Below are 13,141 nucleotides of genomic sequence, written 5' to 3' on the forward strand. Positions count from 1 at the left end.
GAGCTGTTCAGTCGGTTTGGCTCTGGAAATATTAAGCCAGAGTCGGATACAAAAAGCCTGCGAGCAGAAGTTTGTGACAATAAACTTGGTATGAGAGGAGACAGAGCAAAGCAAAGCAGATGATAAAGGCACAATTTGCTTGCTGTTAGCAATGCCTCTGTAACATCACAGGCTATCTCTAAGCTATATTTTCCACTGCATTGCCGGCTTGCAAAACTTTTAATGGAACAAGTTTTTCTGGCAGAAGAACACTGATTTTTATCTTTAATGAGCAGCCTCTCTATCATTTAGCTTCAGGAATCGGCTTCCTGGTTGTGAACTACTTGAGAGTGCTGACAGGCAGGCAGCTTCAAAAGCAGCCAGGAGAAATTGTCTCGCTAACTTTGCAAAGGAATTAAAACATGCTGAAAGGTGCAAATGATGGTGTCATGGAGCAGGAGGACTCTGCTTCCCAACATGGAGAAATGATGACTTGGGATATCAATGACATCAAACTTCCCCAGGTATGTGTCTGTGTCTCATAATTTCATCCAGTTCTGCTGAGTCATCTCCACTTCACCGCTGATCTTAAATGCTTTCCTCAGTCATCTATACCTTGTTGCCTTTACTCTCTTTGCCACCTTGAGATATGCGACAGCTTATAGCGACAGCTTTTTACTGAAAAGCTAGAAAATATTAGCAAATATTCATGTTTCCATGCATTTTTCCTTAAACATATTACTGAAAGAGCTGCGGATACATGAAAAATAGCAATGCTGCAGATGCGTTGCCTTTCTAGTCCACTGGTGGATGAGGTGCAGAGAAAGCAAAGAAAAAAAATTACCTCCTGCTGTGGATGCTCAATTGGAGATGTCCAGGACTTGCTTTTTGCCTTGGGTAGTGCTTTATGAGAAATGAGCACAGCACTCATGACTTCCTTGCTACTCCGGCTGCTCAGCCTCGCCGCATATTGGGCTCCAGGGCTGGCTTTCCATATGGAGGCAACACTCCTTTCACAAGCACCTGGGAAAAGCTTGCTTCATGTGAGCAGAGATTTGCTGAGAGGTAGAACAGTGATCTCTCCCTCCTTCAGTCCTTTTCTAGTCTTCCTATCTAAAAATTTCCACCATGCTCTCCACTAAAAGCCCACAGCACCCCGCACCCCAATGTCATCCCCCTGTCCTTCACCTTAGCGTATCTGTGCCAGAGCCCTCCTACTGGGGTCCTTTACCATCCAGCTCCTTCATCTCTCAACCCTGTCTCCTTACCTGATCCCAGACTCTTTACTATGTCACTGCTTTTCTCCCAAGGCCTCCATGTCCCAGGCTGCTTCCTTCCCTGCCCTGCACCCCAAGGTCACCTTCACCTGCATTTCAGCCTGGAGGCTTCCTCCACACCCTGCACTACACTATTCAATGGCTCCTGGGGCAGCACAGGAACTTTTATCTTCTCAGTTGATGTTCTTGCTGCACTAATGGCTCTCAATGGCTGGGATCAGCAATTTCAATAGGAATTTCAAATTCCTATTTTGGTTTTGTACCCCTGCAATGACCTTTTCTCTCAAAACCATCAGCAGGTGTGTTAGGTGCTTTACAGCTTACCGCATTTGTTGACTGTACCCACCGAGGTGATGCCTGTTTGGTCCTTTTCCCCCCCTCTATTGTGTTTTATTTTTATTATTCCTTACAGGGTTGTCCTCGGGGTCTTCTTTGCTTAGTCCATAGCAGTGAAAATAAAAAACGATCAGGCTGCCGAATCTGTTTGTTTTGGACTTCAGAATAGTCACTATGGAAGTCTTTCACAGCACTTAGGCCAAAATGAACTAAAATCCAGAACTAAAGACCTGCAAATGTGGGCATAGTCTCAGTCTGATTCAGTATTTGCCCTTTTTCCAGTGAGTCAAGTCAAATCCAGCCAAATGATTCAGTGTAACGCTGCTGTGAATGGCCTGAAAGGCAAACAGGATTTCTGCCATGAAAGCTTACAGAAGTCAGCCAGGCAGTGACTGCTGTCTGCAAGGAAAGTATCTGCTATTTTACATCAGGCTCCCCATGTTCCTCTCCTGGGGAGGTCCTGCACTGAGCTGGACCCATGGCTGAATGAGAGCAGCCTCTTGGCCCAGCTTTCCTGATGCTTTGGGGCTCGTGGGGAGACATGGGGAGCTGTGCTTTTTCCTGTCTTCCCCCCACCACTTACTCCTACCAACCAGCATCACCTGACAGGGCAGTGGAGTCACCCAGCCTAGAGGACACCCCACAGAAGACCAGGTCTGCTGGGGTCCTGCTTGAACTCCTCTCTTCCTCAGCCTGACACATGTCTTGCTTTGATCTCTCTGCAGGACGTAAGACAGACAGACTGGTTTCAAGAATGGCCAGATTCCTATGTAAAACATATCTATAGCTCAGAGGATAAAAACGCTCAGAGGCACCACAGCAGCTGGGCAATGAGAAACACCAACAACCACAACTCTCGCATCTTAAAGAAGTCCTGCCTTGGGGTGGTGGTCTGCAGCAATGACTGCTCGACCTTGGAGGGGAGGAAGATCTACCTACGACCAGCCATATGCGATAAAGCTAGGCAAAAACAACAGCGTGAGTATGAAGATGGCCGCTCATTATATGGCAGTTCATAAGTGAACAAAATAGAAAAGAATTCAAAGTAGAGGATTCCTTATATTCAAATGCAACTCTTGATTTTGGAACAAGGCACTTTTTACATTTCCTACTGTTGGAGGAGGAGTTGTTTGCTTGTTTGTTTCCTTTGCTTTTTCTTTCTAATCTCTATTTCTCATGGTTAAAGAGTAATTCCCAACCTTCTCAGGCCCATGAGTAAGGCTAATGAGAAAGCTGTGCAGTGCAGGCAGTGTCCTGCTGTGCTGTTCCTGCTAACCTGAGGTTTGGCTTCATTACTGCATAGGCCTAAGAGCAACTCAGGAGGCAAAGCTTGCAGGAAAGAAGTTGCTCATAAACTATGGTGACTGAAACACAGTCATGGCACCAGAGCAAGGCAATGCAAATAGAGAACATGAGCTGCACGCACATTTTTAGCGAGACCATTCCAAATAATTGTTGACTGCTCAGTAGAGCTAGCATATACGTATTTCTGGATCTGATGAACATTTTGGCTAAAGAAAGGCATTACTCAAGCACTCACTGAGGTCAGAATGATGTGCTCTAGAAAAATCAGACAAGAACATATTTGACATTCCAGACACTGCCAAGTTGAAAACAGCTAAAACTAACCATTATTATAAATGATCAAATAATAATAAAGCTGTAATAGAAATAATTTTTTCCAGTTATATTTAACAATGGAATAGAATAAAGGCAATTTTTAGTTTGCTTATATTGATTTTTGCTTATGTTTGAAAGTTTTTTGCATAGCTTTTGTCAGTGTAGTTTCTGAGCCCCAAACCACAAGTAGCAATCCACCACCAATGAACCATTGTATCATGCGGGATTCATCTGATTGGTGGTGTACAGAAAATATTTCCCACCATCTTTGCCACAGGAAAATGCTGTCCCAACTGCAATGGACCCCTGAGGCTCCTTTCCTGCCGAGGCCATGGTGGTTACCCAGTTACCAACTTCTGGAGGCATGAAGGCCAATTCATATTTTTTCAGGTTGGTATAAAATTACCTTATATTATGCAAGTTAATTTTAAAGACTGTTTTTTGAGGTTGATTAAGGACATTTTTTATTTCAATAAATAAGGGTCACTGATTATGATAAGGTCAAATGACTGTAAAGAGAAAAATTTTCACAGTGATAGGGCAAGGTAAAAGAAATGGTTGTAGCCAAGGGATTGTCTATGGAAAATGCCATCTATGCATTATAGGTAACTTATATCTGGAAAACAGGGTACACAAGTGTTTAAATACTGGACACTATTTCTGGAAGCTGTAGTCCTAGTTTAGTACCATAACCACTGAACTGCAACCACTGAACTGCCTCCTTTTTCCCAGTCTTTTACTTATATGCAGTTTTAATAAAATTAATTCTCTGTGGAAGCTAATGGAAATTAATGTCCTGATAAACATGTCTAAAGTGTGAGAAGAATCGAAATGACTGAAAAGATATTGTAGCCAGGCTGCAGAAAACCATGTGGCTTCAACTCTGTGGGTAGTCTCTTCTGCACATAAATGTGGTGTACTGGTTTTATGATTTCAGGGAATTTCTACCCCATTACACTTCACCTGAGATGTGCTTGTTACTTGAACTCACATTAAATAAGTCTTATTAAATACAAAGCATTGAATAAGGCCATATGTGTGTTTTTGGCCTGTGCTACAAATTCTGCTCCCTTAAGATGAATAACAAGATTGTTTCTAACTTTAACATCTCATAATTCCTTTCTAAAGTCCAAAGGAGCTCATGACCATCCACGTCCAGAAACAAAACTAGAAGCAGAAGCAAGAAGATCAATCCAGAAAGCACAGACAGCTTTTTCTCCATCTTCTCCAAGATTAAAAAGAATCCGGGAGATTGAGGTAACTCTTACTATCAACCAATTAAACTGTGGGCTTAGTGATCCATGTTTCAAGGCACAGTTGAGGGTCTCTGGGCTTTGGATCTGGATGGGATCAGGCCAAAACAGAGTAGGGCTGTCCTGAGCATCCTGCTCTACTCAGCACTATCACCCACTGCCAGCACCCCTATCTGGAGCCAATTTGGGCCCGGTGACAGCAGGAAATTACATGTCTACTGGTAAACAAAGCAGGACTGGAGGGGAGGCTCAGTTGTGTCACTATTCACATGGTCCCTGTCATGGATTTGGCCAGTGCTAACTTGTGCTCACAGATAAAATGCCCTGGCATGGGTCAGGAGGACATCATGTGCCAAGGACCATTCCCTGGCAGGATTTTGGACAAGACTTCATCATATTTGGGCCTCTTCACTGTAAACAGCTGGCTTTGAGCCTGCCTGTGTCTCTACGTGCTATCATGCTAGAGGTGGTGTATCCTCCCTAGCCTGGTGTGTGGAATAGTAAACAGTGCTTCTTCAGCTACAGGCAAAAGGGATAACTGGGCTGAGGACAAACTTCTTAAATGGATGACATGAGGAAGCAGGAGTCTAAGGAGCAGATTAAAAGAGCGAACAAAGAACATTAAGCCCACTTGAATGGAATATGAATTTAGGAGATGCAGTTATTTTCTACTGGTAATACTCAGGAGGAGACTAAACCAGAGCTCAGGAGTGACTCTCATGGAGACACACTGACTTGGAATGGAACAGTCATGGAGTACAGGACAGACTGGTGGTGGCCTCTTGACACAAGCACCTGAGCCACTGTATAAATCTCTAACAACAACAGAAACAAGGATTTTCATATCACTGGTTTAACTATCCCCATGAACACTAAAGTAGTCCTCACCTAGGAAATGCTACTGAGCCACATGGCTTTTTCTCTTTTATACCTGAGCCTACTGGTCTTACTGAGTCAAAGTCCCTCTAGGCATGTCTCTCTCTTTCTCTTTCTACACCATCTTCTTGGTGGCTTCACTTTGAATTGTGTGGGAGCAGGAACAGACCAAAGATGTCATAAATACCTAATTGCAGAGCCTGCTTTTCAGCTGGTCTGACTCTGGGCAGTCAGAGTGATACCATTTACCTTCAGCTGGCTTTCCAATTCATGGTTCTCCAGCAGGTTTTTCTTGTGAATAACCCATCATCTTCATGTTGTACCAAGATCAGCTGCAATCCAACTAACTCATGAGTCTGATTTGACATGCATAACCTGTGTCGCTGAATCTGCAAAAAGTCTTCTGAAAAAATTCAATTTTAACGTTCTCGCAAGAGACCAGGGAGGAGAACTTTAGATAAACATATGAGCCCTAAACAGAGCAAGTGATACATAGGATGTTTTCTCTATGGTGTCAGCAGGTCTTTAGCTGAAGGCGGGCTGGGTCCTACATCAGGTTGTTGGAATTTCTTTTAATGGTGAGTAGAGAACAGCTGAAAGGAGCTTTGCTACTCTGGCAGTCAGCAAAATCACTATAATTAAATGGATGCAAAGGCAGAATTACAAAGAGATACCTGTAAGCACTCATTAGAAATGATAGCACAGAATGAGTTTTCTGAAAGGAATTAAAGTTTGCAAAATTATAATCCAGTAATGAGGGCAATTAAAGAAGTTGGGAAATATCCAGAACAAAAGACTTTGAAGATTAATTCTTGTGTGCTGCTCCCTCCCTGAATGAAATTTCTATTTGTGGAGTGAAAAAAAAAGAAAGATAAGAAAATTTATCAATTAGAAATAGAAGTAGTTTCTTGAAAAGCTGAAGCACAATATTGTAGTGAAAAAAATAACTTCAAAACAATCAGTTTAATAAAACCATACTTAGCTTTTCAAAACTCCATAGAAGAAAAAATAAATTCTGTGGTGTCAAATGGATCAGCATAATTTCATTTTTAGGTGCATCTTCAGTATGTGCTGGCAGCAGACCCTGAGGGCTGTGAACGTGAGGTCTAACAATTCTTTCAGTTTAAAACAGGCTTTGGGCAAAAACTGGTGAAACAAACCCAGACCTGTGATCTGGGAGCCCTGTTTGATTTGACCCCAAAGCCCACTGGCACTACCCTACCAGCTGACTCTGCTATGATGTCTGCTTAGTTGCCTGTATTAATTGAATGCATTCATGAGTGTCTCATACAGGATGGATTTTATTTCATGCTCTTAGACTACACCTTGTTTAACTAAACCATGCCTTGCTTTCCCAAGTCTGTGACAGGTGCAATGTCGACGCGGGAGGCTTTGCCTTTGCTTCATTCCAAGCCGAACACTTACGTGCTACCTGCTAATTTTGGGAGACATTTAAGCAAAAGCTCCCAGGAGCCAATGTTGGGCAGCTGCTCTGTGCAGCCACCATACCAAAGGGCAACTGGGGAGGATGGGGGCTCTGGAGAGGCCCCAACCTGGAGCAGGAGCCTGCCCCTCAGGAGGACCCCCAACACCGGGAGGCCTTGCAGTGGCCATGACAACCCTGCGGCCAACCTGCCCTGTGCAACCCCTTCCCCCCAGCACTGGGCCCACCCTGGCACCCAGCACATCCTGCCTGTCACAAAGGGTGACCATGACCCCTTCAGGCCTAATGCTGGCCCTTCAGGAGATGAATGCTGTGAGGAGAAATCCCCACTAGCCTACAGCGGCAGCTGTCTCCCTCCACTGCCCTACTCTGTGCTTCGGGGAGGCCCCTGCGCCATGGCGAGTGGGGTGCACCACCACTGCCAGTTCTCGGCACCTCTGAGGGGGAACAAAGGAGATAAGGGTGAGGGAGGGTGCTGCATGGATCTCAACTACTGCAATGATGACATGATTTTTAACCTGTACCCATTACGATGACTGGGTTTAAATGTCCTCCTTTCTCTCCTGCTCTGGCAATGGGCCTGATACTCTATCCCTATTGCAACGCAGATGTGAAAGTGCTACCATGCCAACTCCCTCTTTAGCTCTTCTTGCAGGTCTCAGGAGGGGCTTTCCTATCTGAAGACCTGTCTTTATTCTTTTCTTTTTTTTTTAACTGTTACATTTTCCCCCACTATTTCATTGATTTAATAAAAAGTATCAGACTTCTTACAGACTACCTTGCTGCCATTCTGGTTTGGTAGCATTTCAATTACCCTTGACGTTCAGTTTGTTCAAGCCTATGAGACTGGGGAACGTGCAGATGGATAACCTCAAAGACCACAGCTGGCACATGTGACCCTCCACACTCTTCTAGCTTGTTCAGGCAGTCATCTAAGTCCCTCCACTGCACCAGCCCTGCAAATATATTGTATAGAATCATCACAGAATGGTTTGGGTTGGAAGGGACCTTAGAGACCATCTAGTCCAACCCCCTCTGTTGTGAGCAGGGGCAACCTTCACTAGATCAGGTTACTCAAAGTCACCTTACCTTGACCATCTCCAGGGACAGGGCATCCACAGCTTCTCTGGACAACCTGTTCCAGCGTCTCACCACCCTTGTAAAAAAATTCCCATTAAGTCAAATTTAAACCTACCCTCTTTCAGTTTAAAACCATTGCCCCTTGTCCTATCACTACAGGCCTTGGTAAAAAGTCTTTCTTATAAGCCCTCTTTGTGTATTGAAAGACTGCAATAAGGTGTCCCCAAAACTTGCTCTTCTCCAAGCTGAACAACCCCAACTCTCCCAGCCTTTCCTCACGGGAGAGGTGTTTCATCTTTCTGATTATCTTCATGGGCCTCCTCTGGACCTGCTCTAGCAGATCCATGCCTTTCTTGCCTGGGGTCCCCAGAGCTGGATGCAGTACTCCAGATGGGGTCTCACCAGAGTGGAGTAAAGAGGCAGAATTACCTTCCTCAACCTGTTTGCCATGCTTCTTGTTATGCAGCGAAGGTTTCAATGGACTTTCTGGACTGCAAGTGCACACTGGCAGCTTATGTTCCATTTTTCACCCACCAGTATCCCTAAGTCCTTCTCTGCAGGGCTGAACTCAGTTTCATACATGTATATATTCAGGATGTGTTGCAGCTTTTTCTAGACGCTTTTAGTTTCTTCCATTGCAGATGGTGACAAATTTTTCAGCATTCTTTCCATACATCATCCCCTTTTCTGACCACTTCTGTAAGCTATATTTCAGCACGAGCTATCGGTTCCCTACCTTTTTTTTTTTAAAGTAGGGTGCCAAATTTTTTTTTTTTGCCTGAATACAGTGGCCATCTCAGAGGTCTTTGTCAAAGATCTATCTTTTCCCATAATTCACGTGACTTTCCTGCATGACTAACCTCTGCTGCTCCCTGGACTGGGATTCAGGGGCCTCCTTTCTCACCTCACAGAGGGAGACACTGACGCATGTTCCTGCAGCCACCTCTGCAAGAAAGAGGGGTGTCGTGTCTGGAGCCACATTTCATGGCTGGTTCCTTTAACCACCCCAAAGATAGAGAGCCTTGGCTCCAGGGTCTGCCCAGCTGGCTGTCCTAACCGTGCCCTGCCCTGCTGGCAGAACAAGCTGTGCCCTGGCTGGCCGAGGTGAAATAAAGCTTTTATTGGGTTGAGTATGGGAGCAGAGTATTACGAAACATGTGGCAATAAAAATTTCACAGTACCTCAGACTATGGTGGATCTTGTGTTCATCAAACAGTTTCAGTCTTATCATTAATTTTTTTTTCTTTTTTATATTTTCTTTAGATTCACTCTCCTTTTTTTTAAAGACTTAGGAATACATTAGTTACTAGGTAAACCACTCTCATTGTCAAGGGTGGAGTTTAGAGACATTTATGAGACATGAAAAAATTGTATTTATAGAGTGTTTCATCATGTTTATTGCAATTTTTGAAACAGGAAATGTGTAGTGATTAGTTTTATGTGGAAAAAATCTAAATGCAAATCACGAAATGGCAGTCCACTGTTGTATGTGAGGGTCAGTTCACCAAACATTTTAGTCTGTGAATTACTCCAATGCTAATACCAGACTTTGTGAGTTTTATGATGATTCTTCGGATCAGTAACTCAGAGAAGGAAACTCTCATCAAGGGAAATCAGTAAGAGCCATAAGCACTTTGTGCTTTGAAAGGTGAGCTGCACGATCAGGGACAGACAGGTCCGCCGGGGCTGTGTCCCATAGCTAGGATTCCTCTGTGACTGCCAAACTGGTCACACCAGCAAGGGACTGTGCATGGCATGGACCCTGCCTGCTGCTGTCCTGCTCTGCCACATCTCTGAATGTCTCTCCTCTGAATTCCTTGCCTCTCTTACTGCACTGCTGCCAGCACCGCCTTTCAGCAGCAGTACAATACAGATGTGTGGCTGGGAGGCTCCTCAGACATTATTCCCACACCAAAAAAACATCAGTTCCCTTTACACCCACCAACCCCTTCCTCTATTTTTAAAAACTTCCAGCAAAGCAGATTTGATAACAGATCTCATAACCTGTTCCATGGCTTCACTGTCCCAATCCCAACTGCTATCACTTTTTTCCTCATATCTGATTTTATTTCCTGCAGATCAACCATTTCTTTATCTTGAAGATGGGTAGTGTCTAGTTACTGAGTTTCACAGGCTTCCTAAAGGACTATTGCTACCAAACCTTCCTAAAAGGTAATTACTACCACACCTGTCTTCCTGCCTGAGAAGCAGGAAACTTCTTGTTGGTTTGCCTTGGCAGGGCTGTGCCTTCTTGCAGCTCCCATGCACATAATCCTGTGCACCCAGGACTGTCTCGCAGTTTTGGGGGACCCCTAGCCCCCGTTCATGCAGCGTTCATCACACCCAGTGTGTTTCCAAGGGGAACACATTTCACACTCAGGGAGGACAGGTTATTCCTTTTTAAAAAGGAGGAAATAAAAGACTTCATGATTTTTCGAAGTTTAAACACAGAAAGGCTTCTGAGATTTACAAGCTGCCAGGGTCAATTTGACCTTCCCATGTTCTTGCAGTGACTTCTATGCTGGCAGCAACTCCCGTCACTTTTGGTACAATCAGCACGGTGGGTCGATATAGTGCCAAATTATTATCCATTTGGCTCAAAATGTGAAGATACAAATCCCAGGTCTGACCTTCACAAAAATTACTTTTTGCAACATATTTAGGATATGTGAAATGTATATATGTCACTGCTTTAAGCCTCTTTTAACCAGCTCTAAGGTATTGTGCCCAATTGGATGGTGATAAGAATCAGATGTGAAAGATGGCACTAGATGCATTTTCCTCTGCAGTTGCAAGAAAATATAGTGAACACTGAGGTTATTCAGGGTAGCTTCATGAAGAGACACCAACTGATATGTGAGAATCCACCTACAGGTAACTCTGTAACCTTACTCTCTTCTGCAGAAAATGTCTTTCTGCAAGGCACAGCTGTAGTAAAATATTAGGAAGGGAGCAGAGATGCAAGGGGGTCAAGATGAGAATGGGTACTCAGGCGAAATGTTTTGTTCTGGCTTATTGGTGTTCCAGATGGCTGTAGCTACTGCCAAAGCTTACAGAGATATCCATACATGGCATGGATGGTCTACACTTGGTTCCAGGGTCTTAGCTCTGAGAGCACTGGCCTCAATATTTAAGGGGTAATTTTTATGAGTAATCCCTGTGCTTGCTTTGAAGCCAGTATTTTTTTTTTATATAAGGGCTCTTCTGAGGCCATCAGAGAACCACAGCAATGTTGCTCAGAATGATACCTTAGCCAGACTGCATCTTACAGAAACACAGCTTTTATTATTGGTTTGAGGTTTTTTGACTCATTTAGAGATGAAATCTAGATAAATAATCAGAAAGATCTATCTTAATAATACAAGGCAGCAGCTGGACACCTCCACTTTTTAGTGAGTTTATCCTCAGAATATTCTTCTGAGAAAGGGAACTGCTTCTGTATCAGTCACACCAATGGGGCAACGAGAAGGCAGAGCAGGGATTTGACCCACATCTCTCTAGTCCTGGGCACAAACACTGGGTTTCTTCTGGCCTTCCTCTTCCCGGGGCCTCTAGCTTCGCACATGAGAAGAATTGCAGACCAGACGAGCGCAGTCTGATGTTTTCATTTTGAAAACTCCTTTTACAAAGGCCCCGCTCTTTGGCAGACCGAGGCTATAAACTATTTTATGTAAACCGCAAGGTTATGGATTATTTTCTAAAATACGATCCTAAATGCATTCTCTGTAATTTTAAATGGAACAAGTGCGTCAAACTCCTGGTGGTAGAAAGGACTCCATCTGAGGAAGCGTTAAGAAATACACTTGCAGTAATTGCATTAAGCTTTTCTTTCCTCATGCCCTTTGGGATATTTACTAATTCATGTGTCCAGTAGACCTGGAAATTTTGCTCTGCTTCCCCTCAATATAGTCATTTGGGGCTTTTTAAATAATTATAGTGAAGGAGTTACAATGGGACCATCTGTATGTGTTTTACCTTATTAAACGCAAAATGTAGACATGGCCCCCGAGGTGGATCTCAGCAGGATGTACCAGGAACAGGCTTTACATGGCAGGGTAGCGACTGGCGTCAGGACCCAGGGAAGGCAGAGGAGGATGGAAAAGTGGCAGTTTACTTAGGAAGAAAAAATGAAGGAAGTCTGCTGGTGTCAGGGTAAAAATAGATGCAATCAGTAATCAAAGCAGAGCGTGAATAGGATATTAACATTGTGCACCTGAACAGCCTGAGCAGAAGACCTGGCTCTTGTGCAAGCTGTGCAGACTAGCCCCGATTTGATACAGTGCCCCTTTCTCCCTGAGCTGCAGCAGTCCCCAGGCACTGTGGGGTTTTTGTCTTTCACAAGGTAAACTTCAGCAACACTGCTCACCTCCTGGAGCAAGGAGGACTCACCATCAATGCAGGAGAGCCAGGTTAGGGAGCACCTAAGCAAACCTGACATACATAAGTCCAGGGGCCCTGGTGGGATGCACCCACGAGTGCTGAGGAAGATGGCAGGTGTCATTGTGAGGCCACTCAATAATCTTTGTAAGGTCTTGGTGATAGGGAGAGTTTCCTGAAGAGTGGAAGAAATCAATGTCACTCCTGTCTTCAAGGAGAACAAGAAGGATGATCTGAGGAACTACAGGCCAGCCAGCCTCACTTTTAAATCTGTGAAGGTGATGGAGAAAATCCTCCCGGAAACTGTTTGCAAACACATGAAGGACTAAAAAGTGATAAAGAGTAGTCAGCATGGATTTATAAAGGGGAAACTGTGCTTAGCCAACCTGATAGCTTTCTACAATGAGATGGGTGGCTTGGTGGACGAGGGGAGAGCGGTGGATGTTTTTTATCTTGACTTTAGCCAGGCTTTCAGCACTGTCTTCCATAACATCCTCACAGACAAGCTGATGGTCTTGCTAAGTGGACAGTAAGGTGGACCGAAACCTCAGCTATTCTGTGATTCTGGGAACATTTAGGATCAGCCATAGCTGTTCTCATACCAGACAGTTGCAGTCTCCGGATACTTCTGCTTGAATTAGCTGTGTACCAGGTGGCACATCTGGAAAGCCATCCAAAGGCCTGACATACTAGGAACACCCTGGGGCAGCAGGACACGGCCTTTGTGGCCCTTAGACATCAGTATCAGCAGTCTGAACGCCACAAGCATCCTTTGCTCTCCTTGTTGGATTATTTGATTTCCGTGAGCAATGCAAGATGATCTCCTGGATGGCAAGTAGTTCCTGAGGCACGCCAGGAAGTCTCTGGCCAGCTTTTCACTCTGAGCTTATTCCTTCTGC

The 13,141-nt window shown here is 44.3% G+C and overlaps 1 protein-coding gene across 1 annotated transcript; it reads left to right on the forward strand.

Annotated features, from left to right (window-relative positions):
- The first annotated feature begins 291 nt into the window (after positions 1–291).
- Positions 292–7,321, forward strand: GCM1 (glial cells missing homolog 1 (Drosophila)). The gene is made up of 5 exons (XM_010189985.1): positions 292–503; positions 2,318–2,570; positions 3,490–3,602; positions 4,341–4,469; positions 6,701–7,321. The coding sequence occupies exons 1-5, from the start codon at positions 402–404 to the stop codon at positions 7,319–7,321; spliced, it is 1,218 nt and encodes a 405-aa protein (XP_010188287.1). The 5' UTR covers positions 292–401.
- Positions 7,322–13,141: the final 5,820 nt, after the last annotated feature.

The sequence above is a fragment of the Mesitornis unicolor genome, unplaced genomic scaffold (assembly GCF_000695765.1).
Source record: "Mesitornis unicolor isolate BGI_N332 unplaced genomic scaffold, ASM69576v1 scaffold11178, whole genome shotgun sequence".
NCBI lineage: Eukaryota > Metazoa > Chordata > Aves > Mesitornithiformes > Mesitornithidae > Mesitornis > Mesitornis unicolor.